Here is a 23,325-nt window from a genome sequence, read left to right on the forward strand (position 1 = left end):
GCAGTGTGCATCCCAAACAGCACCCTATTCCCTATATAGTCCACTACTTTTGACCAGGGCCCTAGTGCACTATATAGGGAATAGGGTGAAGCTGGATGCTTCATATTTAATGTTCAGATATGATGGGGATGAATCATAGTGGTTCCGTAATGTCCATAATGGGGGGTTAATGGGAGCAGTGGGTTTGAAAGATTGCTGGTGCAGAGTTATAGAATTAGAATTCCATCCAATTCTATTTATATGGTTGTTGCTAACACGGCAATTTGTTACTTCAAAAACGTTAATAGAGGTCTTTATAATCCATTAGGACACATTTTTTATCTGCGACATTTTATAGCAGCCTGTGGGGCAAATTCTGTCGCTGTCCATGGTGCTGAAATGTTGCCGAAGCTCGGAGGAACATGGATAGACCAGGGGGATAACAGGTCGCAGCTTCACTGATGCCAGAACAAACATACAGAGGCCGAACAAATTGTGCCAGGAAAAGTAGTTCTCCCTTGGGTGGAGAGGGAAAATGCAAGGGGGCGATATAATAGCTGAGATGTAATCAGGGATGTAGATGTGGACAATCAACGTTTTCCAGCCAGCTTTTAATTATGCATACTACACTGATAGGCCATATGCTCGTAAATAATTGGATAAATGACCATATGTCTCTTCTTTTTCCTCTTTCAGTGCTAAATTTAGTTGTAATGCTTTGTACATTTTATGCACACATAAATACCCTATCATAATCAGCCAACATTTTCAATAATGATAAATAAATAAAACGTTGGGTGTCGTTGGCTACCCACCCAAAACCAAAAAAATATCATATTAATATATATATATATATATATATATATATATATATATATATATATATATATATATATATATTTATATATATATATATATATTTATTTAAATTCAATGGGTTATGATGCTGAAGTCACCCACAGGATTGTGTGTCTTGAATGTCACATGATGGAAGCTTCGCGGTGGGTTTGGTGCTTGATTGAACAGCTGTGTCGCATTCAACTCACTCGAATCCAGAATGACTTGACGTTAAGGAAGAGAAGTCCATGGATGCCAATCTCGGGGCCGTTGTTTTATCCGAAGGAGAGACGTTATTTGTGGGCTGCATTTCGCAAAAGCTAACTTTGTTTTTGTTTAATCAGTGAAGCTTCATAGGCTATCCATATCCCCAAAGGCTGCCGCTGCCCAACTGCTGGCGCCAAGCTGAGGTGGAGCGCGCACGAGTATTGTCCTGTTGCGGGGCACATCCACTGCACACTGCTTCTCCGCGAGTCAACAGTAGACAAGTGTAGAGCAACGCGAGAGGAACAGTATTGTAAGAAAACGAGCGCTTTCCTCGACGAGACTTCTTTGTGAAGGTAAACAATGTTTATTTTAATTATTTCCTTGACTTTGAAGTGTCTCGGCAGGCTATCCGAAATGTGTTCAAATAGTGCTCTTTAGTTTGTTCGTCTCCACGTGATAGACTATTGTTTTCTTCACTCACTGCTTTGTAAAAAATAACTTACTTTTAGAAGCTTAAGCTTATTCCTGGGATGTAGGCTCTAGAAGAAGAAAAAACATTTAACTGTAAATGTCGAATAATGATACAATAAACACTGTATTATCCTTTGTATAAATATTAAAATCCATTTAGTCAGCTATTGAGTTTAATCGGAAGGAGATACCTGTATTATGTGAAGGGAAAACCTTCATTTTCACACTTCCAACTTTTTACCATGTCGATGTGAATACGAACAGGTAGTTTTTACGACTGTGTGGGCACGATATTTTCAGCATGAACTGATATGTGTAAGCATTGGTTTAGATTTTTAAAAGATATGTCTGGAATTGACGTTGTTGGCGGGCTACTATAGATGTAATTGCAAGCCCTTGCTTTTAAAACCGAAGCGATATTGAACGCATCCCACTTTTGTCATTTAACTTAGGTTTAGTGCATTACTGAAGAGCGAGACCAGGCAGTCGTGGGTGGAAAGTGGAGTCAGTATCGATTTTGTTTGGTGGTTTGAGTTATCTGTGATGCGTTTGATAGCATATTTCACTATCACTATGATCAAACTCCCAAACCTGAAACGATCGAAAACTTTCTCAATTTACCTTACTGATTTGTAATAGGATACATGCACGTTTTTCCAGTTCAGGACCAAGGACAGCGATTCGAGGTATTCAAGGGCCAATACAGTACAGAGACCACTTCATCTTATGATAAACGTAGCCCTTGGACATTGTAATGGTTTAGATACTCCTTTGTGTGTCCGTTTACGATTCAGTCTTTGCGCCTTTAGATTCAATTATTAAGTCGTCCATTATAAATGTGTAAAGTCTATTTTGTATCATGATCAAATGTAAAATGCAATATCCCTCTGCACTAGAAAAAGTTGTAGACAAACTTGGCTGAAAGCCAGTCATTGTGTGCCGGGCCAATATTGGTAATAGCTGGGTTATGAGAGGGACTGAATGGCCAATTTCCCACACAGCTCAACAGACTATAACAAAGCTCAGAAGTAATAGTTGGCGGAAACTTTGAACCAAAGCATTTCTATAGGCTTACAGTATATGTGACGCATGCAGTCATTAAACCCGGCCTACCTTCCTCCTGCTAAAGTAGCTGTTGAGTTCTCTGCTCACCTTGTCTGACAGTCTTCCGAAGTGCAGCGCCTCATAGCTAATACATATTTAATAATAAAATCCTGTATTTACATTTTTGGGGGGGGGGCTGGTAATGACTAAGAAATGTTTCATCTTAACTGTGGAGGCACTTACATGAGTGTGCTGGATGGCTCGCACTTTAGAATAGAATGTACATTAAGAATAATATGTTAGTCCCTGTAGGCACATGCAACTGAATTGAGTGCTCATGCTAAATGAAATGTGCAAATGTTCTACTAATGCATGCGTATACACGATGACTAATTAGTCTATCTGTCATAAGGGGCGAACATGAAATCCATACGCATGTTACTCACATTGTAAATATGATATGATTAGGCCCAATCTAAGAATTTGTCCGCAAAAGGGCGATATCACATTTTTCCTCTTCTGAAGAGTCACCATGGAATAGAGTCACCTAAACAAATGAGTTGCAGGCAGCCTCAGCCCTCGGAGTACTTTGTAAACACACGACTAGTGGCCTCAGTCGTGTAGGGTTAACTAGGTTAGGGATGGTTAGACAGGGTTCACATTAACCCAACCCTTTCCAGAGCATATAGGGGTGAGTTGGACAGCACATGGTAATGGTATGTGTGCTTTAGTGGCATGGGCACACGATCATGGAATTGTCCCAATCAGTATTGTCCGCTGAAAGTCTGATAGATTAGATTGGGCTGCGTGTCGTTCATGTAGACAATCAACAAAAACAAGGATCAGAATGAGAAATTGGGGGATTTTGTCTTGTGCTTTAATTGCAGTTGATTATTATTTACAATCCTGATCAATCCTGTAACACTTGTGACAAAGGCGTTCCTTGTATGCCGGGATTTCCCTTCGCATCCCCAGGTCATTCCATGATAGTTGTCATAATCAAAGACTAACTAACTGTATCGTTTTGAATACAACTGAATACAATAAAAACCGACTTTTAAAATTGCTGTTGAAAAGTCATAATGAAGTAAGAGAGAAATGAGTTATCTGCCAAGCCTATACGTGCCTGTAGTCTGTAGCCTTGGAGACTGGCAGTCATGAGCACGGACCAATGTTCTGGCTGCTACCACAGGCTAGTTCACAGCCGATGTACACTGACACTGCGTCAGCATCTGCTTGACAGGGAGCTAATACCTCTCTCTCTCTCTCTCTCTCTTTTTCTGGTGGAGGTCCCATATCACAGAGCCTGCCTCTTCTTGTACAGTCTGTCCTCCTGTCTGTCCTCTTTACACTATTACACTGTCTCAGCCAGCCTGCCTATGCCCCTGTCTGTCTGTTTGTCTGTCTGTCTGTCTCTCCCCTATGGCACTGTCATAACAACACGCCGATTCGTGACTCTTACATGTAAGTGCTGTTTCTTCCGGCTGGCTCATTAGCCTATTCAGTCTTCCTTAATGTGGGAACCTTAGTATTGTGCCGCACTCAAAAGAGACATGGCCAAGTTAAGTACTTAAAGAGAGAGTAGTACTTGGTCTCATGACAAAGCCAGAGAATGTGCCATTTCTCCGGGTGACTGGCTGTGTTGTGCCATTTGCCCCTCAAACGCGTGCACTGCCATGACGTATGCCTCTATGTTATGATGAACTGTGGGAGAGTTCCTCGTAGCATACAGCTGAGGTACGAAGAGACTCATTTATGCGTCTTCGTTTAAGTGAAAATACATTTGATCAGATCCAATATAACTTTCTGTCATAATCAACAGTGGAGTGTCATCTGAAATATTTTATTTGAGAAAATAATCACCAGAGTTCCTCTTATTTTATTTTTGGATCAGTTGATTGACAGGCTGCTGACGGTCTGGCCTTGTTTGAAGAGGCGTTAACACTTTATTTGGATAGTCCATCTGTAGATGCTCTACAGACTATCAGTAACATTTCAACTAACTATCTCTAACCCTAACCCTTATCTTTACCCTAAATTTAACCCTTACCCAAACCTTAACCCTAACCCTTATTCTAAACTTAAACCTAACCCTTACTGTCACCTTAGCCAGCAGTTGCTTATCAACAGATAGTTCGTTGATAGTATGACCATCTGTAGAGCGTTTACAGATGGAAAATCGGGACTATACGAATAAGTTGTGACTGAAGAGGCGAGCACAGCCAAGAAACACTGGCTGAGATCTGTCAGGGAGATGCCTTTGGAGCAGCATAAAAGGCTTGGAGCGAGGCAAGCACTGCTCAAGCCTACTAACATGTTCTGACATGAACTGTCCCCAGGCACTCAGTCAGAGGCAGTCCGTTGTTGCCTCTGAACCCTAAAGACTCAAGGCTGGTAAGATGCCCTCTGCAGAGTCTCCAGAGGTTTAACTGTTGGGTTGAGTTTGTGTTAAAAATTAAGCCCTAATTTATTTGGTGGAAATTGAAATAGTTAGATGGAGGGCCATTGGAATGTTGTTTTGGGAGCGCAGAGGTGAAATAACATGACCTGGGGAAGAGTACCGGGAGTCTTTGTAGGCCAGGAAGACTGTTTGACGTATGAGTATGGCTGAGTTAGCACAGCCCTGTAGTGCCTATGCTACTGTATGCTAGTGCTATATACAGGGGCTATGGAGGGTGATGATTGTGGCTCGCTAGCTGCTAGATTCCATCATGGCCCCATGTCGTGTCCGCCATGTCGAGCCACTGTCCCCAGGGCCCTATAGTCCTCTGATGCTGTCCATCCCACTGACCGCCCGCTCGCATCAGTGGAACACACAGGCCGCGTTACTCTGGAGACGGTGCGTAGCGACATCTGGCCGTCATGGAAACTGGGTCAGTGGCTTTCCCGAAAGGAGTGTACAGACGAATCCTTGACAGTGACAGAGAAATAATGTTTAAAAAACAAACATTTTAGTTAACATGCATTTCTGTTCTGCTACTGACAAATGTTTGAGTAACTCCAGCCGTTATTGTGTTGGATTATAACCAGGGCCTAGCGTGACAATCACGTTCGGTGGTAGGGACCAAGTCGGTTGGGTAATAGAAGCCCAACTGGCTGTTTATACTGTTGAATTTGCATGAGCTACTATGTTCGGAATGCTTGGTATTAAAATGAGCAGGTATAGCCTATTAGCAACGTCTACAAACATAGTGTCGATGACGTCTAAATTGAGAGAATTCTCTACAAATCCCAAATGACACTAGATCATGACAAGGACGGTGTCACGCCCTGACCATAGAGAGCCTGTTATTCTCTGTTGGTTAGGTCGGGGTGTGACTAGGGTGGGTCATCTAGGTAACTATATATCTATGTTGGCCTGGTATGATTCCCAATCAGAGGCAGCTGTTTATCGTTGTCTCTGATTGGGGATCATATTTAGGCAGCCATTTCCCCTTTGTGCTTTGTGGGATCTTGTCTAAGTATAGTTGCCTATGAGCACTACTCTGAGCTTCACGTTTAGTTTTGTTCGCTTTATTGTTTTTGTTATTTGAGTTTTTCTCTTCCTAATAAAAAGGATGGAAACATACCACGCTGCATTTTGGTCCACTCCTTGTGAGGATCGTGACAGACGGTTCCTCCAAGCAAGCAATGGATAACGCCTTAGCCTAAACATATCAAAAGACTAAACATATACATTCCATATGTGATCCTGACCAGTGACCACCATGAACCCTTTTTCCATGAGGCTGTGAGAGTTCTGGGAACAGAGTTCTGTTTCATTGCAGGTTGGGTTTTTTCCCCCATCATTGACTTTCCGACGGTTGTGTTAAAAAACGGTAGTTTGTTTTTGGGTTGAATGGAGGCTGATGAGGCTGGGTGCATGCTAATTGAATGGACAGAGAGAGTACTGACTGACCTAGTTTCCTTAGTGATGATGCAGTGGGTTCCATTCCACTGGAGACAGTTAGATACATGTGCACATCTGCCTAAAAGGAGCTGCATGGTCAATCTGACATCTGCTGTTGCCGTACACCATTTACTGCGATGCGGCCTCCGCAGGAGTCAGAGCAGATATACTTTTTTGCGTTTCGCCGTCAACCAATCATGTCAATGTGGAGCTATACGGAGCCGTCTGCATTGTTACAAAGTTTGAGAGGTGCACGGCGATGCAGTACGGAGCTTGATTTGGCCTCTGCATTCCTCCGGAGGCTACGCAATAGCGTCACACCCTCCATACGAATCCTCCGACCAAGCATAAATTGGCTTCTAAGTCGTTGTTAAAATGAACTCCGCCCTCGAGTGGTGAGTGGTGGGAAACACACCACAGAACAGACCTGGGTTATGTTCATAAAGCACCAACCGGAGAAAAACGGAACTGGGACTTGTTTAATAAGAAACAATCCTTTTAGTTGTCTGTTGCTTGCCTTTATGAACAGAACCCAGAGTAGGTACATGGTCAAAATGGCTTCAGGCGCTATCAAATAAGACTGTTAGGTTTGTATAGTAATAGAAAATGCTAGACACTAGACAGGAAGTACGGTTCACTAGATTGTCGCTGTTGGGTGTTCATCCACGTATTGGATTCCAGTCACAGGAAGGATGTGTCCATCTTCTTCAAAGGTAGTTTGTTGTAATGCAAAGAGGGACTGGGGCTTTTTGCATCTCCCTGCTTAGGCCCTGGAAGCTTTGAACATCTAATGAGACACATTGGTCAATAGACCGTTTTTCTCGGATCAGTCTCCGTTCATAATCCCATACGGGCTGGAACAATGTGTGGACTGAATTAGTATTCATTGTCGATTGAATGGGGCCTGTTGATCTCTTTGTGTGTGTGTGTAAATGGACATGATGGAGAATTTCAATGGTTATTGGCTGTGGGTATCCTTTGATCTAATCCGAAAAGTGTGTGTGTGTACAGTATGTGTGTGCGTGTGTGTGCAGATGCAAGCATGTGTGTATTATGTGCATTTGTCAATAAGTTTCTTGGAAACCAATGACTCACACATTGAACTGGCAAGTTGGACATCATCACAGCTCCCTGTACTCCGCACTGTACCATGGCATTAAGCCTTTGCCAAGACTGTGCTTAAAGTGGCGAGGATTGGACACAATGACACTCTCCAACTATTCTATATTTGAAATTATTAACTGGGTGGTTCGAGCCCTGAATGCTGATTGGCTGAAAGCTGTGGTATATCAGACCGTATACCATGGGTATGACAAAACATGATCTTTTTACTGCTCTAATTACGTTGCGTTGTGCCTAAGAACAGCCCTTATAAGTGGATCCATATAAATCTAGGAAATGTATTTAAAAAACAGATGATTCCAAAAAACCACTAGCTACTGATGTTAAGCATTTCATCTTGCTATCCTTTGGGTAGGAGAAAGAGACTGCCTTAGGCAGAGAGCAGAGCAAATGGCTCCTCAAAAGGTTGCTACCACTAGGATAATGACATCTGAGGGAATTGGAAATAAGTTGTCAAAGGGGAGATTAATATTTCATGTTTTAGTTTTTTTTTCTCATTTTCATGTTGAGGTAGAGGATATTGTTCTGCCCTAACGGCAACAATTTCACCATGACACTTAGACGTCAACTAGATAGAAGTGGGAATGCAGTTTCATAGTCTAACTGCCTGGTATTTTCACTGCAGAAAAGTCTGTCTGGATGTTTCTCCTAGTCTTTTACCTGTATATGACCCCAAGGCCAAAGGTCAACAACACCCTGCACTGGTTGCTTTCTCCTGGTATAAGAGTTCATGGATATAACAACATAGAATATCTTTGCTAATAACTTCCTGTGGAAGTAGCTGTTTTGGACACGTTTCATAGAACAAGTTAACAGGCATTAATGTACACAGACAAATCTGTAAAAAAAAAAAAAAATGATTTCAAACATTTCTACTCTATTTCTTCTGAATTGCAGGTCCATATTGGTTCAAATCTTAAAGTCTTCCTCATCTTTCAGCATCAGATAGTGACTATGTAGCAAAGCCAGACATGGCAAAGTTCTCCCTGCCTCCACTTGTCTCTGGTTCATTCCATATGTCTTGGGCCATTTTCTCCCAATTCAAACACTTGTCGAGCCCCTCTGGTAACCAGTCTCCCCATCTGCGACAGCCAGCCCCGAAAAGCCTGCAAACACCACCGTCCAAATACAGTTGAAATAGAGAATCACACACTTTTACCCTATTCCCCAGCCACTTTAATATGGACAGACTATTTCTGACTGATCGCACAAGGACTAATGACGTCTGTACGTCTGTTCGGTCATTAGGTTTTGTATAATTTAGTATTCTGTCATTTGGTGCTCTGTCAGTATTGTGATTTAGTGTTCTGTCATTTTGTATTATCATTCAGTGTTCTGTCATTCAGTGTCCCATCATTTAGGCATAGCTTTTTGTCATCTATCATTTCAAATTCTATTATTTAGGAAACTGTAATTGTGTCTACACCAGGAAGTAGGCTTTCTATACATTGAAGCTCAAACTGCCTTGGTAGATCTCTATTTTTAGAGGTTTGGTAATGATGCCTTGTGGGTGTAATGAGCGCAATGGGATGCTAGCATCGAATGTTAACCGCCCTATGATAAAACACAGTAGCCTGTCAATGAATGGCCTTGTGCGTCACACGCAAGCTGGCGCTTCACATGCTAGCGAAGCCACTGGTGTTGAAAGGCTGGTATTAATGTCTAAGTGGACGTGTGGGTCAAAGCTTTACTGAATGGGGACTGATTGGCTACCTGATAATGGCCCTCATTTGCTTTCCCTTCATTGCTTACACATGCTGGACCTTTGTGCTAAAAAGTCCAATTTGATTGACTGGTGAGTCTATGGCTGTGTCCCAATCACTTTATCACCTCATCTCCTTTCCTTCCTGATAGCTGACCAATGGAAATTTTCCACCTCTATGTGAGGTACATGGCCCAAATTTACTTTTGGTTTGAAGAGAAGGCCTATGGACCTTTTGCCTTCATCCACTTCTAATTAAATGTAATTGATTTTCTAATTGTCCAAATTATAAAGTGGTTCATTGGTAATGATAGAATAAGCCAGTGTCATTACACGCATAGCTGTACCATAGTGAGTCAACCGTAGTGGGAGAGATGACATGTTGCATCCACAGTCACAGAGGTCAGATGAGATATTTACGTTACCAAGTCATTACAGCTGTCGCACCAATGACTCTGACTCAGTCCTTTGAAACGATGAACATGCTAAAGCCCTTTAAATTAGATACCTTATTCTCATCTTATACATTCGTACCCCTATGTTATTGATATTGTGATACAAGGGGCCGTGAGGCCATGTCATCGATATCGTGATACGAGGGGTCGTGGCGCAAATGTTATCAACATCGTGATACAAGGGGTCGTGAGGCCACACGAAGCCACCCAAGTCGATGCAAAGAGAGAAAAAACAAAGCCTGATTAGATTGGTATTTCTCTCACACACACTCCCACTCGAAAACAGCCAGTGACAGTAAACAGACAACTCATTATGTAAAATGACTGCCTTTTCAACACACATCCCCATGCATGCCAAGAAAACCAGGCTTCCGGCTAGCGTGGGCATTAGCTACTGCAACCAAGTGATCAGTGCTGCTTATGACTGATGGAGCATCAACATCAATAAGCTGTTGCATATGTCACACCTCCATAGTGTAAGACTGCTGGACTTTTGCTTGACCGGCTCATGCTGTGTTAATCCGATCGGTCTTGACCGGATCGTGCTGTGTTAATCCGATCGGTCTTGACCGGATCGTGCTGTGTTAATCCGATCGGTCTTGACCGGATCGTGCTGTGTTAATCCGATCGGTCTTGACCGGATCGTGCTGTGTTAATCAGATGGGCTGATTGAAGGAATATGAGGAGTAACGTAAGGCGTTGGAGTCATTCACAGGCCTCCCAGCACTATTAGTGGCGTGTGGTTTGGCCCTGAGGCAAGGCGAGGACAGGCAAACCGACAACTGCAGTTCAAAGTTCAGCGTTTTCAAAATCAGCTCAATGTTCATGAAGCACAATACACTGTGTGGTTATTTGAATAATAATTGTTATTTTGAGAGATCAGGGCACTAGGCTATTTTCTAAAATACAGCAAAACAACCGACAAAGTAATACACTAATATAAAAGTACACTGAACTATGATACACCGATTAGATGTCGGGATGGAAAGGAGAGCAGGGAGGATTACTGGGACATGTTTGACACACTGAGACATGCCAGGCAGGCAGCGCTGCCTCCCAGGTAACGCTCCTGGCTTAAACTACCTACACGTTTGTCTGGCAATTGACAACTGGGATGCAGGCTTGACCATTGGGTCTTAGCCATTGCCTTACAATTGACCATTAGGACATAGACATGGCCTTATCATTGACTACTGTGACACCGACCACTTTCTATTAACTCTCCACTAACTCTGTCCTCTCTGTCTCCCTGCAGCTCCTCTTTCTGCCGGCGGCGCCCCCTGCAGTTGTGGATGTGGTATGACCCTGTGTGGCAGGAAGGTGTTGACAGTGCTGAGCAGCGTGTTCGCTGTGTGCGCCCTGGGCCTGCTGGGCATTGCTGTCAGTACTGACTACTGGCTCTATCTGGAAGAGGGCGTCATCCTGCCCCTCAACCAGAGTACCGAGTTACGCATGTCCCTGCACTCGGGCCTCTGGAGGGTCTGCTTCACAGCTGGTAAGTTTCTGGTTAGGGGTAGACGTTGCCCATTAAGTACAGATCTAGGATCAGTTCAGCTTAGAGATGCATATGTCCCTGCAGTCAGAGCTGTGGAGGGTCTGCTTCACAGCTGGTAAGTTTTTGGTTAGGGGTAGACGTTGCCCCTTAAGTACAGATCTAGGATCAGGGTTAGGGTTAAGTGCCTTGCTCAAGGACACATAGTTAGATTTTTACCTTGTCGGCTCGGGTATTAGAACCAGCGACCTTTAAGTTACTGGTCCAACGCTCTAACTGCTAAGCGACCTGCCGCCCTAGACGTTGCCCATTACCCTTAGGCACGAATCTAGGATCAAGGTAGACGCTGCCCCTTAGGTGTACCTACCAAGAGATTTCTCGTCAGTTAGAGTCACAGCTGTGTACATTCCCCCTCAAGCAGACACCAAGATGGCCATTAAGGAACTTCACTGGACTATATGAAAACTGGAAACCATATATCCTGAGGCTGCATTTATTGTAGCTGGGGATTTTAACATTGTAAATTAGAGAACAAGGCTACCTAAATTCTACCAGCATATTGATTGCGCTACGCGCTGGGGCAATACCCTCGACCACTGCTACTCTAACTTCCGCGATGCATACAAAGCCCTCCCCCGCCCTCCCTTCAGCAATCCGACCACGACGTCATCTTGCTCCTACCGTCTTATAGGCAGAAACTCAAGCAGGATGTACCAGTGACGAGAACCATTCAACGCTGATCCGACCAATCGGAAGCCACGCTTCAAGATTGTTTTGATCACGCGGACTGGAATATGTTCTGGTCAGCCTCAGAGAACATCATCGACCTATACACTGACTCAGTGAGTGTGTTTATAAAGAAGTGCATTGGAGATGTGGTACCCATTGTGACTATTAAAACCTACACTAACCAGAAACCGTGGATGGATGGCAGCATTCGCACAAAACTGAAAGCGCGATCCACCGCATTTAACCATGGAAAGAGGTCTGGGAATATGACTAAATATAAACAGTGTAGCTATTCCCTCTGCAAGGCAATCAAACAAGCGAAATGCCAGTACAGGGACATGGTGGAGTCACAATTCAACGGCTCAGACACGAGACGTATGTGGCAAGATCTACAGACAATCACGAACTACAAAAAGAAAACCAGCCACGTCACGGACACCGACGGCATGCTTCCAGACAAACTAAACACCTTCTTTGCCCGCTTTGAGGATAATAAAGTGCCACCGTCGCGGCCCGCTAACAAGGACTGCGCCCCCAACCCCCCCCCCCCCCCCCCCCCCCCCCCCCACTCTCCGTGGCTGACGTGAGTAAAAAGTGTTAACGCTCGCAAGGCTGCTGGCCCAGACGGCATCCCTAGCCGCGTCCTCAGAGCATGTGCAGACCAGCTGGCTGGTGTGTTTACGGACATATTTAATCGCTCCCTATCCCAGTCTGTTGTTCCCAAATGCTTCAAGATGGCTACCATTGTTCCTGTACCCAAGAAGGCAAAGATGACTGAACTAAATGACTACCGCCCTGTTCTGCCATCATGAAGTGCTTTGTGAGACTAGTCAAGGACCATATCACTTCCACCTTACCGGCCACCCTAGACCCACTTCAGTTTTCATACCGCCCCAACAGGTCCACAGACGACACAATTGCCATCACACTGCACACTGCCCTATCCCATCTGGACAAGAGGAATACCTATGTTAGAATGCTGTTCATTGACTATAGCTCAGCATTCAACACCATAGTACCCTCCAAGCTCATCATCAAGCTGGAGGCCCTGGGTCTCAACCCTGCCCTGTGCAATTGGGTCTTGGACTTTCTGACGGGCCGCCCCCAGGTGGTGAAGGTAGGAAACAACATCTCCACTTCGCTGACCCTCAACACTGGGGGACAACAAAGGTGTGTGCTCAGCCCCCTCCTGTACTCCCTATTCACCCACGACTGTGTGGCCATGTCACCCAAAACCCTGACAAACTTCTACAGATGCACAATCGAGAGCATCCTGTCAGGCTATGTCATATCCTGGTACGGCAACTGCACTGCCCTCAACCGCAAGGCTCTCCAGAGGGTGGTGCAGTCTGCGCAACGCATCACCGGGGGCAAACTACCTGCCCTCCATGACACCTACAGCACCCGATGTCACAGGAAGGCCAAAAGGATCATCAAGGACATCAACCACCTGAGCCACTGCCTGTTCACACCGCTACCATCCAGAAGGCGAAGTCAGTACAGGTGCATCAAAGCTGGGACAGAGAGACTGAAAAACAGCTTCTACCTCAAGGCCATCAGACTGTTAAACAGCAATCACTAACTCAGAGAGGCTGCTGCCTACATTGAGACCCAATCAATGGCCACTTTAATAAATGGATCACTAGTCACTTTATACTATGCCACTCTAAATAATGCCACTTTAATCATGTTTACATTACTCATATCACATGTATATACTGTATTTTATACCATCTATTGCACCTTGCCTATGCTGCTCGGCCATCGCTCATCCATATACTGACATGTACATATTCTCATTCACCCCTTTAGATTTGTGTGTATTAGATAGTTGTTAGGGGAATTGTTAGATATTACTGCCCTGTCGGAACTAGAAGCACAAGCATTTCACTACACTCGCATTAACATCTGCGAACCATGTGTATGTGACAAATAACATTTGATTTGATTTCATGATTTGATTAGATCATCATAACCCTTAACCATTCAGGGACACTGACCAGTGTTTACTTCAGTTTCTAATGACTGGTACCTTCTAGCTGGCCTCGGTGCCAGTTTCTGTTTTTGGTAAGTGATGACAGGAAGTTGGCGAGGAGGAGAAACAGGCTGGCACTCCAGTCCTGATTCACTAGACCGCCACAGGACCCACTCTTGAGAGTCAAATGTTCACCCTCTTCTCTCTCCACTCCCTCTCGGCTGCGTCCCAATAATCTGTCCTTGAGTTACCCTGTCTACCCATGTTGGGTTATTACCATTACTTGTCCTGTCAACTCACCCTGGTTGCTCTCTTGCTCTAGGACGCTGACAGAGAAAAAAATGATGCTCTTCTACGTTCTCTTTTTCCCTTTGTCACGACCCCTTGTGTCCCATTGCTGAACTGTTCGTCAGCGCTGGCCATGCCGCTCATCATTCCAGCATACAACACCTGTCTTATTGTGCAGGTCCATAAACTGGTCCACTTTCTGAAGACGCTGTAGTGACCCTACTAGCCAAGCTAACCCAACACCCCTTGTTCACGTTCTCCTTCTACTCTGACCGAGAAAAGCCTTGTTTAAAGGGGAACTAACACGGGCTTTTCTCCACCCTGCATGGTTACCTTGTGCCCTATCACAGGGATGCTCCTCCACTTCTGACCCTACCCCCTCGCCGCACTGAGGCATGCTGGGAGCTTGAAGCAGGAAGTGTAAGCAGGAAGTACTAACTTTCACCCCATTTCTCTCTTAGCGACGCCATCTTTCAAAGTGTTTCCGAGCAGTAAACCAGGTATTCACTTCCTCTCGGATGTACTGTACTCTCTCCCCAGGTAGCCTCTGGATACTGAGGCTGACACAATCAACTGTAGCCAGTGCATGAGAGTAAAACTAGTGACCTAACATTTACTGTATTTAAAATGCATGCACTTGCTCAGTAATATTTGTGAGGACAATAAACAGGATTTGTTTCTATATTGCCATTATACCAATGAAGGCTGGTGGAGGTATAAATGGGGAGGACGGGGTAATTTCTCCCTTCACCAGCATTATACTTTCCAGGAAGCATCACAACGTGGCATGATGGTACAAAGCACACTCCTAGGTACTTCCATTTAACATGTCTTTTTTTTGCCCTCAGTGTCCATCCTGACCTCCATAAATCCTCAAGCAACACACTGTCAACATGACATGTTTCTGTGGTGATTAAATAGCGGATTTTTGCTTTGGTCCAAAATACCAACTTCCATTGAAGTTTTAGCTGCGATTTAATGGCCTTGTTGCTAAACTGCCCCAACTAGCTATCTGTTTGACCCAGAGAATCTAGGCTTGTGTTGGGTTAGTTAGGCCCTGTGTGTCTGTCACTACCTGACTCAGTACTATTACGATACATCATTACACCATAGAGAGTGAATGGGCTGTGTTAGGCCCAGTATTGCTGCTGCGGGGAGCGTCCATTGAGTGGTTGTATTAAATGCAGCTGTTGGTCCCAGTCTCTGTTTGATGTGTGCTTGTACTGACTCTGGCCAATCCACTGTATAAAAGCTCGCTTCTCTCATGCCCATGAGACTATGAAGATGATGTTATGACTAGGGTGTTATAGTAGTTTGCAAGCAGGTCACTGATTGAACATGCTTTTTGGTCCAAGAGTATGCCTAATAAGAGTCCAGTACACCACCTCATAGCGAGTAAGAAAAATGAAGGGGATTTGTTATTGAGTTAGAACAAACTGAAATCGGCCACCTACCGACTTTGGACCATAGACATTAGAAACAGTAGATAGTGCTGACGTCATCCGCGTATTTCTGTGGAGAATCTGAAGCGCGTCATGTTGCTGCATGGCACCTCCTCGTAGCCTGCCGGCCCGTGATTGGTCTGCATCAGTACATGGTCCTGTATGACAACAAATGTAGTAGTCCGAATGGATCAGTATTTGATTAAATATCTTCATTTGTAGCGAACTTTAAAAGAATTCACAGTGGGGATCGAAGTTGATCCATAATAAACTCATTTTAGAGCCCAAAATGTTTGGGCCCTTCTGGTGATTGGAATTTACATAGGCTTTCTAGGGCCAACCATGGCTTTTGGCACCGCTAGGTTGCTACAAAGTAGACGACCAGCAGAGCTTGTGACTTCACGCTCCAGACCAGCAACTGGGGGCCTGCTTTGGACATGTAGGGCTACTGTACAAAAGTACAAACACGTCCTTTCATTCCGCCAAACCATCTAACTATGGTTCACCTGTTCACCAAGTCCTCCTCCTGGCCTAACCAGTCACTTGAGTGCTCACACTCATTTCCAGGTACAATGCTGGGAAATGGTGCTCTAATTTTGATTATGTTTTTCTGGGCAGAGCTGAATAGTATTTATGAACATATAGTATGTCTGAAAGTTGCAGTCTAATTTGATTCCATTTATTATGGAATCATTTTTACAGCAGTCCATCATTGCTATAGCAATAGTTGTGCAACACCATTGAATCAATTTGCTGCAATCTCTACATCATTTTGACTTGTCTAGTGTTACTGTTAATGGTGTTTGTCATTGTTGACACAATGATATGGGCTCCGTTCCAAATGGCCCCCTTTTCCCTACATAGTGCATTACTGTGGTCTATATATAGGGTGCCATTTGGGACGGGGCCATGCCGGCTTAATAAGGCAGCGAGGGATCCCATGGCTCTTCATCACTAGCCTTATAGTAATTAAATTATACCAGACTGACAGCAAATACTCTCTTATTGAAGAGGGTTAATTACTGTAGAGAGAGAGAGAGAGAGAGAGAGAGAGAGAGAGAGAGAGAGAGAGAGAGAGAGAGAGAGAGAGAGAGAGAGAGAGAGAGAGAGAGAGAGAGAGAGAGAGAGAGAGAGAGAGAGAGAGAGAGAGAGAGAGAGAGAGAGAGAGAGAGAGAGAGAGAGAGAGAGAGAGAGAGAGAGAGAGAGAGAGAGAGAGAGAGAGAGAGAGAGAGAGAGAGAGAGAGAGAGATTCAAACCCACACATGCACGCACGCATACGGTAGGCCGTCACTGTAAATAAGAATTTGTTCTTAACTGACTTGCCTAATTAAATAAAGGTTAAATACAGTAAATACACACACACACACCATCACCAGTGTGTAGGGTGATGTTAAAATAAGCAGCCTTTCCCCACAGGACAGGGTGATCAAATGTCATGGCTGTGTGTTGGAACAAACAAACATTGAAGAGCTTGGTGTATATTTGTACAATTTAGTGTCTTACAAAGTAAAATTAACAGCCTTTCTTTGGTCGCTTGTATCTTCCTCTTTCCTGATCTAACAACCCTGGTGTCGATGTCCGTTTAAACCCTTTAAAACAACACAAGTCTATTCTCAACTCTATGCAACAGTTCTCTGCTATGTCTATGTCTATTCCCAACTCTATGCAACAGTTCTCTGCTATGTCTATTCCCAACTCTATGCAACAGTTCTCTGCTATGTCTATGTCTATTCCCAATTCTATGCAACAGTTCTCTGCTATGTCTATGTCTATTCCCAACTCTATGCAACAGTTCTCTCCGATGTCTATGTCTATTCCCAACTCTATGCAACAGTTCTCTCCGATGTCTATGTCTATTCCCAACTCTATGCAACAGTTCTCTCCGATGTCTATGTCTATTCCCAACTCTATGCAACAGTTCTCTCCGATGTCTATGTCTATTCCCAACTCTATGCAACAGTTCTCTCCGATGTCTATGTCTATTCCCAACTCTATGCAACAGTTCTCTGCTATGTCTATTCCCAACTCTATGCAACAGTTCTCTCCGATGTCTATGTCTATTCCCAACTCTATGCAACAGTTCTCTCCTATGTCTATGTCTATTCCCAACTCTATGCAACAGTTCTCTCCTATGTCTATTCCCAACTCTATGCAACAGTTCTCTCCTATGTCTATTCCCAACTCTATGCAACAGTTCTCTCCGATGTCTATGTCTATTCCCAACTCTATGCAACAGTTCTCTCCGATGTCTATGTCTATTCCCAACTCTATGCAACAGTTCTCTCCGATGTCTATTCCCAACTCTATGCAACAGTTCTCTGCTATGTCTATGTCTATTCCCAACTCTATGCAACAGTTCTCTGCTATGTCTATGTCTATTCCCAACTCTATGCAACAGTTCTCTGCTATGTCTATGTCTATTCCCAACTCTATGCAACAGTTCTCTGCTATGTCTATGTCTATTCCCAACTCTATGCAACAGTTCTCTCCGATGTCTATGTCTATTCCCAACTCTATGCAACAGTTCTCTCCGATGTCTATGTCTATTCCCAACTCTATGCAACAGTTCTCTGCTATGTCTATGTCTATTCCCAACTCTATGCAACAGTTCTCTGCTATGTCTATGTCTATTCCCAATTCTATGCAACAGTTCTCTCCGATGTCTATGTCTATTCCCAACTCTATGCAACAGTTCTCTCCGATGTCTATGTCTATTCCCAACTCTATGCAACAGTTCTCTCCGATGTCTATGTCTATTCCCAACTCTATGCAACAGTTCTCTCCGATGTCTATGTCTATTCCCAACTCTATGCAACAGTTCTCTCCTATGTCTATGTCTATTCCCAACTCTATGCAACAGTTCTCTCCGATGTCTATGTCTATTCCCAACTCTATGCAACAGTTCTCTCCGATGTCTATGTCTATTCCCAACTCTATGCAACAGTTCTCTCCGATGTCTATGTCTATTCCCAACTCTATGCAACAGTTCTCTCCTATGTCATCTACAGTCATGCCATTTCATTCCTGCACAATTCCATTGATTAACTCTACTTACCCCCTTTTCTAGCGATGAGCCCCCTAGTGTGTGGGCTTTGTATTCACATGTTAAAGGTGTAGTAAAGGGTTGATAAATGCCGTCTTCTCCTTTGCTTGTGTTGTAGGAGATGAGAAGGGCCGTTGTTTCACCATTCAGTATGTGATGCCCACCAACGTGCAGCTGACCTCTGAGTCTACAGTTAGTGTGCTGAGTAAGTGAAGAAGACTTGTCATACGCTCATCTGTCTCATTTTCCTCTGTTCTGGGGGCATATCAAGTGTCTTAGAGTAGGAGTGCTGATTTAGGATCAGTTTTTCCATTTTTAGATCACAATGTATAAGATAACATGGACAGGCGGATCTGATCCTAGATCTGCACTCCTACGCTGAGATGCTTTAGGAATACGGGCTCTGGTCCCGAGCACAAACACACCCGTTCTGTTGTGGGAGGGCGTAAGTGTAGAGCCAAGAGTTAACCATCCCATAACCAGAATTGTTCCAGATCAGATCACATGGTCAGGAAAAGCTCTTGGTCTATCTCCGAGGCCACCGGACAGACTGCTGTCACTTTAGGCCTCAAGATATTTCTGTTGTTATAAAGTCTAAAAAATAACTCTGACATGAGTTGAGTAATAGATGAAGGGTATGCCTGAGGAGAGGAAGCACATGCTTCATCGTCAGTCACCCAGGGTCCATTCTGATCACGTCAAACAAAAGGGTTTCAATGGAATGTCCTTCCTTTGCCTACATTACTCACAATTATCAAAATGAATAATAGTCAATTCTGTGGACAATGATGCGATACACATGATGTGTGTCTCATACATATGTCATTCCCCCACAGAGACCGAAGGTACTCATGTTATGCATGATGTATGCTTTGAAGCAGGGCGTATGCCAGGGGTAGGTAACTAGATTCAGCCACAGGACGATTTTTGTCTGAGCGGATGGTTGATTTATAATAATTTGTGAAAGTGCAAATTGACCACAACTAAGCCCAAAAAAACGATTGTGTTTGAAAATAACAATAACTTCATACCTTCGTTACATTGAGACAGGATCACATATGTCTGTTTGCTTTTTTTTGTGGAAATACTTGGGACAGATTTAGTCATTTAAACTCTTTTTTTTTTTTTAATGATTTTCCAAAAAACGACAAAGTTTCTGTTACTAAAAACTTGGGGGGGGGGGCAAAATAAATTAATACGAGGGCTGATTTTGGCCGCCTGTTGCCAACCCCTGCCGTATGCTCTGTGTAAGAGAAAATATAAATCCATATGGCACAGGCTTGCGATGGACTGAATGGACATAAGGTACAGTAGAGCTACAGTGGTCCCAACTGACACACATCCACAGAATCCACACATCTCCCCCCATATAGATGTATGTTTGTGCTATTCCTGACTTGCCCCTGAGGCATGGCTCATTCCACTCTAACAAGATATGAAAAATGCAAGGGCGCAATTTCTTTTGCGAGAGATGCCCCTCAGGCCAAATGCAGATGGATACACACAGGATGGGTAATGCTCTGACAGGCACTAGGACCATGGAGACACACTGTCAGAGGAGAGAGGCTCTGGGCCAGCTATCTAAAATGCAGTTTGAGTACATCTAAAATGCCGTTTGAGTACATCTAAAATACAGAGTGAGAGAGGTTCCCATCAGGCCTAAAGTGAAGAAGATGGGCAAATGAATATTTACAAAACTCAGAAAGCAGTAACGCCCTCACAATTTAAATAACTTGCAAAACCCACAGACCAGACCAATATACTACCGGACTCAATTTTATTAGACACATACTTCAGAAATATTGTGCTGATTGGCCCTATTCTCATACGATTGTATCTGTAGATGCAATATCCCATGTTAGACAATCAAATGTTTTCCCAATATTTAAACATTTGATTGATCCAACGGGAGCTCCTGCATTATCCAGTAATTTAACCCATTTAATCTCTGGAAAGCATATACGACACTCAGGCTGTAGCATAGACCTACCTCTTTTCCTATGGTCCGCTCCTGCTTCATAGCATAGTTATGTTGGTATGGTTAAAGAAGAATCCAGGGTGAAACCATTCTCACAGTAGGGGTGCCAGCAACATCTTCTTAAGTTGAAATGCCTGTGGAGACATCCCAGGCAGTGGAACCACCCCTTGATGTGTGCAAATGGAATGAGACCAGGAACAGGGGTAGCTATATTGCTCCTTGTTTGTCAGAGACCCCAAGAGAGAAAAGCAATCAACTGTGGGAAGTTGAAAAAAAGTTACAAAACCAGGAAACAAATTTAGTGTTTTCTATATTCCATTCACTGTTTTAGGGTTATTTTACTGAGTCAATCAAATCATGCTGTGCTTTGTCTCAGTGGTTAGAGGACACATTTAATTGACTCAATTTAAACTCTTCATAGAACACAACAAAACTCGTCACAATAGATTGATTTGGGATGAATTGACACGATTGACTGTATAAATGAACGAATGAACAACCAAATAAACGTACTAAGTGTAACACCCATTCTTTATCTCCTTCCCCTGTTCCAGAGATGATCCGTTCAGCCACCCCCTTCCCCCTGGTTAGTCTCTTCTTCTTGTTCATCGGTTTTGTCCTGAGTAACATCGGACACATCCGGCCCCACCGCACCATCCTGGCCTTCATCTCCGGAATCTTCTTCATCCTCTCAGGTACATGACCTCATATCACTACTGTGAATGCATTTTTGTTGAAACGAGAGATCCTTCGCATTATTTATTGAGTCTAAGTGGCAGTTTCCTGGACACAGATTGAACCTAGTCCTGGAATAATAAACTATTTCAGTGGAGAATCGCCATGGACAATGTGTGTTAGTCCAGGACTGGGTTCAATCTGTGTCCAGGAAACTGGCTCAATATGGTTTTAAATCCCCAGGACACAGTCTTTGTTGTTTCATCTATTAGTGAATCGTATGCACAATTATTATTGGCATTACCATAGAATGCAGCTCTTGTTCCATAGTAACAGGAAATGTGGGTCCTGTATCAGTGATCACACCGTGACAGCTATACTATTTATTTATATTTCTAATGGAATGTTGCATATCTGTACATGTATGCAAATGTATCACCATAGAATTACAACATCCTGCTTATGCATCAGAAATACAGTAGAATCTGTATTCTTCCTGTCGCTCTCTCTCTCTCTTAAACACACTCTCTCGCTCTCCCTCTCGCTTTCTCTCTCTCTCTCCCCCCCATCTATCGCTCTCTCTCTCGCTTTCGCTCTCTCCCCCCATCTATCGCTCTCGTTTTCTCTCTCCCTCCCCCATCTCTCTCTCTCCCCCCTCCCCCCATCTCTCTCTCCCCCTCCCCCCCATCTCTCTGTCTCCCCCTCCCCCATCTCTCTCTCTTGTTTTTTCTCTCTCTCTCTCCCCTCCCCATCTCTCTCTCTCTCCCCCATCTCTCTCTCTCCCTCCATCCCTCTCTCCCTGCTAGGTCTGTCTCTGGTGGTGGGCCTGGTGTTGTACATCTCCAGTATTAATGATGAGATGTTGAACAGGACCAAGACCAACGAGGCCTACTTCAGCTACCAGTACGGCTGGTCCTTCGCCTTCGCTGCCATCTCCTTCCTGCTCACTGAGGTAACTTCCTCCTTGCTTCTTCATTACATTGTAGGCCCAATCCCAAATCCACCCCCATAGCCTAACCTACCCCTAGAGCCTATGCATTTTGCTTACAGCTGTCAATGTAGAGTACATAGGGCAGCGTTTCCCAAACCCGGTCCCCGGGACCCCAAGGGGTGCACGTTTTGGTTTTTCAAGCTGGAACTCAACAGCTGATTCAAATCCTCAAAGCTCGATGATTAGTCGTTTATTTGAATCACCTGTATAGTGCTGGGGGGGAAAACAGGAGAGAGTTTGGGAAACGCTGACATAGGGAATAGGGTCTAGGGATCGATGAAGATCAAATCTTTTACGCAATGATACACACATTCTTAAGTCTGTTGATACAGATCAGCGACCTGTTCTTCATTAGGCATATTGATAGAAAGACACAACCCTGCAGTTGTGATATCGTTTGTTGAAGAGGATACTCTGTTATCCTGCTCCCTTGCATCTGTCATGTATCTCCAGACGGCCGGTGTCATGTCCGTCTACCTGTTCATGAAGCGCTACACGGCCGAGGAGATGTACAGACCCCACCCGGGCTTATACGGGCCGCGCCACAGCAACTGCTCCGACTACTCTGGTCAGTTCCTCCACCCGGACACCTGGAATCAGCGCGGCCGCAGCCCCTCCAGCATCTCCAGCGAAGCCTCGCTCCAGATGAACCACTCCCTCCACTCCAACTACCCAGCGCTCCTCAAGTGTCCCGAGTACGACCGCATGTCCTCCTCCCCATGCTGAGGCCCGCGTGAAGCCCTGGAGCCTGGGCAGCGGGTTGCACACACATCCACAGGAAGGGAGAGTCTGGCTGGGTTGCTGAGGTGGTAGACTAGGTTGGTCGGTCTGGAGGGCGGCGATTGGGGGGGGGGGGGGGCTGATGGGGAGGCGCCTAGGTTGCGTTTTGCGAGAGGGGGGGTGCGTATCTTTTTCCACGTGTGTGACGGCCTATTTTGAAGTCCTCTTGTAGTGCAGTTTTCCCGAGTTTTGACACATTTGTGAGATGACGACCCCCACAGCTGAC

At 44.4% G+C, this 23,325-nt stretch overlaps 1 protein-coding gene across 1 annotated transcript; it reads left to right on the forward strand.

The window, feature by feature from the left end:
* The first annotated feature begins 11,005 nt into the window (after window positions 1-11,005).
* LOC120032372 (voltage-dependent calcium channel gamma-5 subunit-like) lies at window positions 11,006-23,045 on the forward strand. The gene is made up of 5 exons (XM_038978422.1): window positions 11,006-11,201; window positions 18,794-18,880; window positions 21,208-21,348; window positions 22,135-22,280; window positions 22,773-23,045. The coding sequence occupies exons 1-5, from the start codon at window positions 11,006-11,008 to the stop codon at window positions 23,043-23,045; spliced, it is 843 nt and encodes a 280-aa protein (XP_038834350.1).
* Window positions 23,046-23,325: the final 280 nt, after the last annotated feature.

The sequence above is a fragment of the Salvelinus namaycush genome, chromosome 39 (genome assembly GCF_016432855.1).
Source record: "Salvelinus namaycush isolate Seneca chromosome 39, SaNama_1.0, whole genome shotgun sequence".
Classification (NCBI taxonomy): Eukaryota; Metazoa; Chordata; class Actinopteri; order Salmoniformes; family Salmonidae; genus Salvelinus; species Salvelinus namaycush.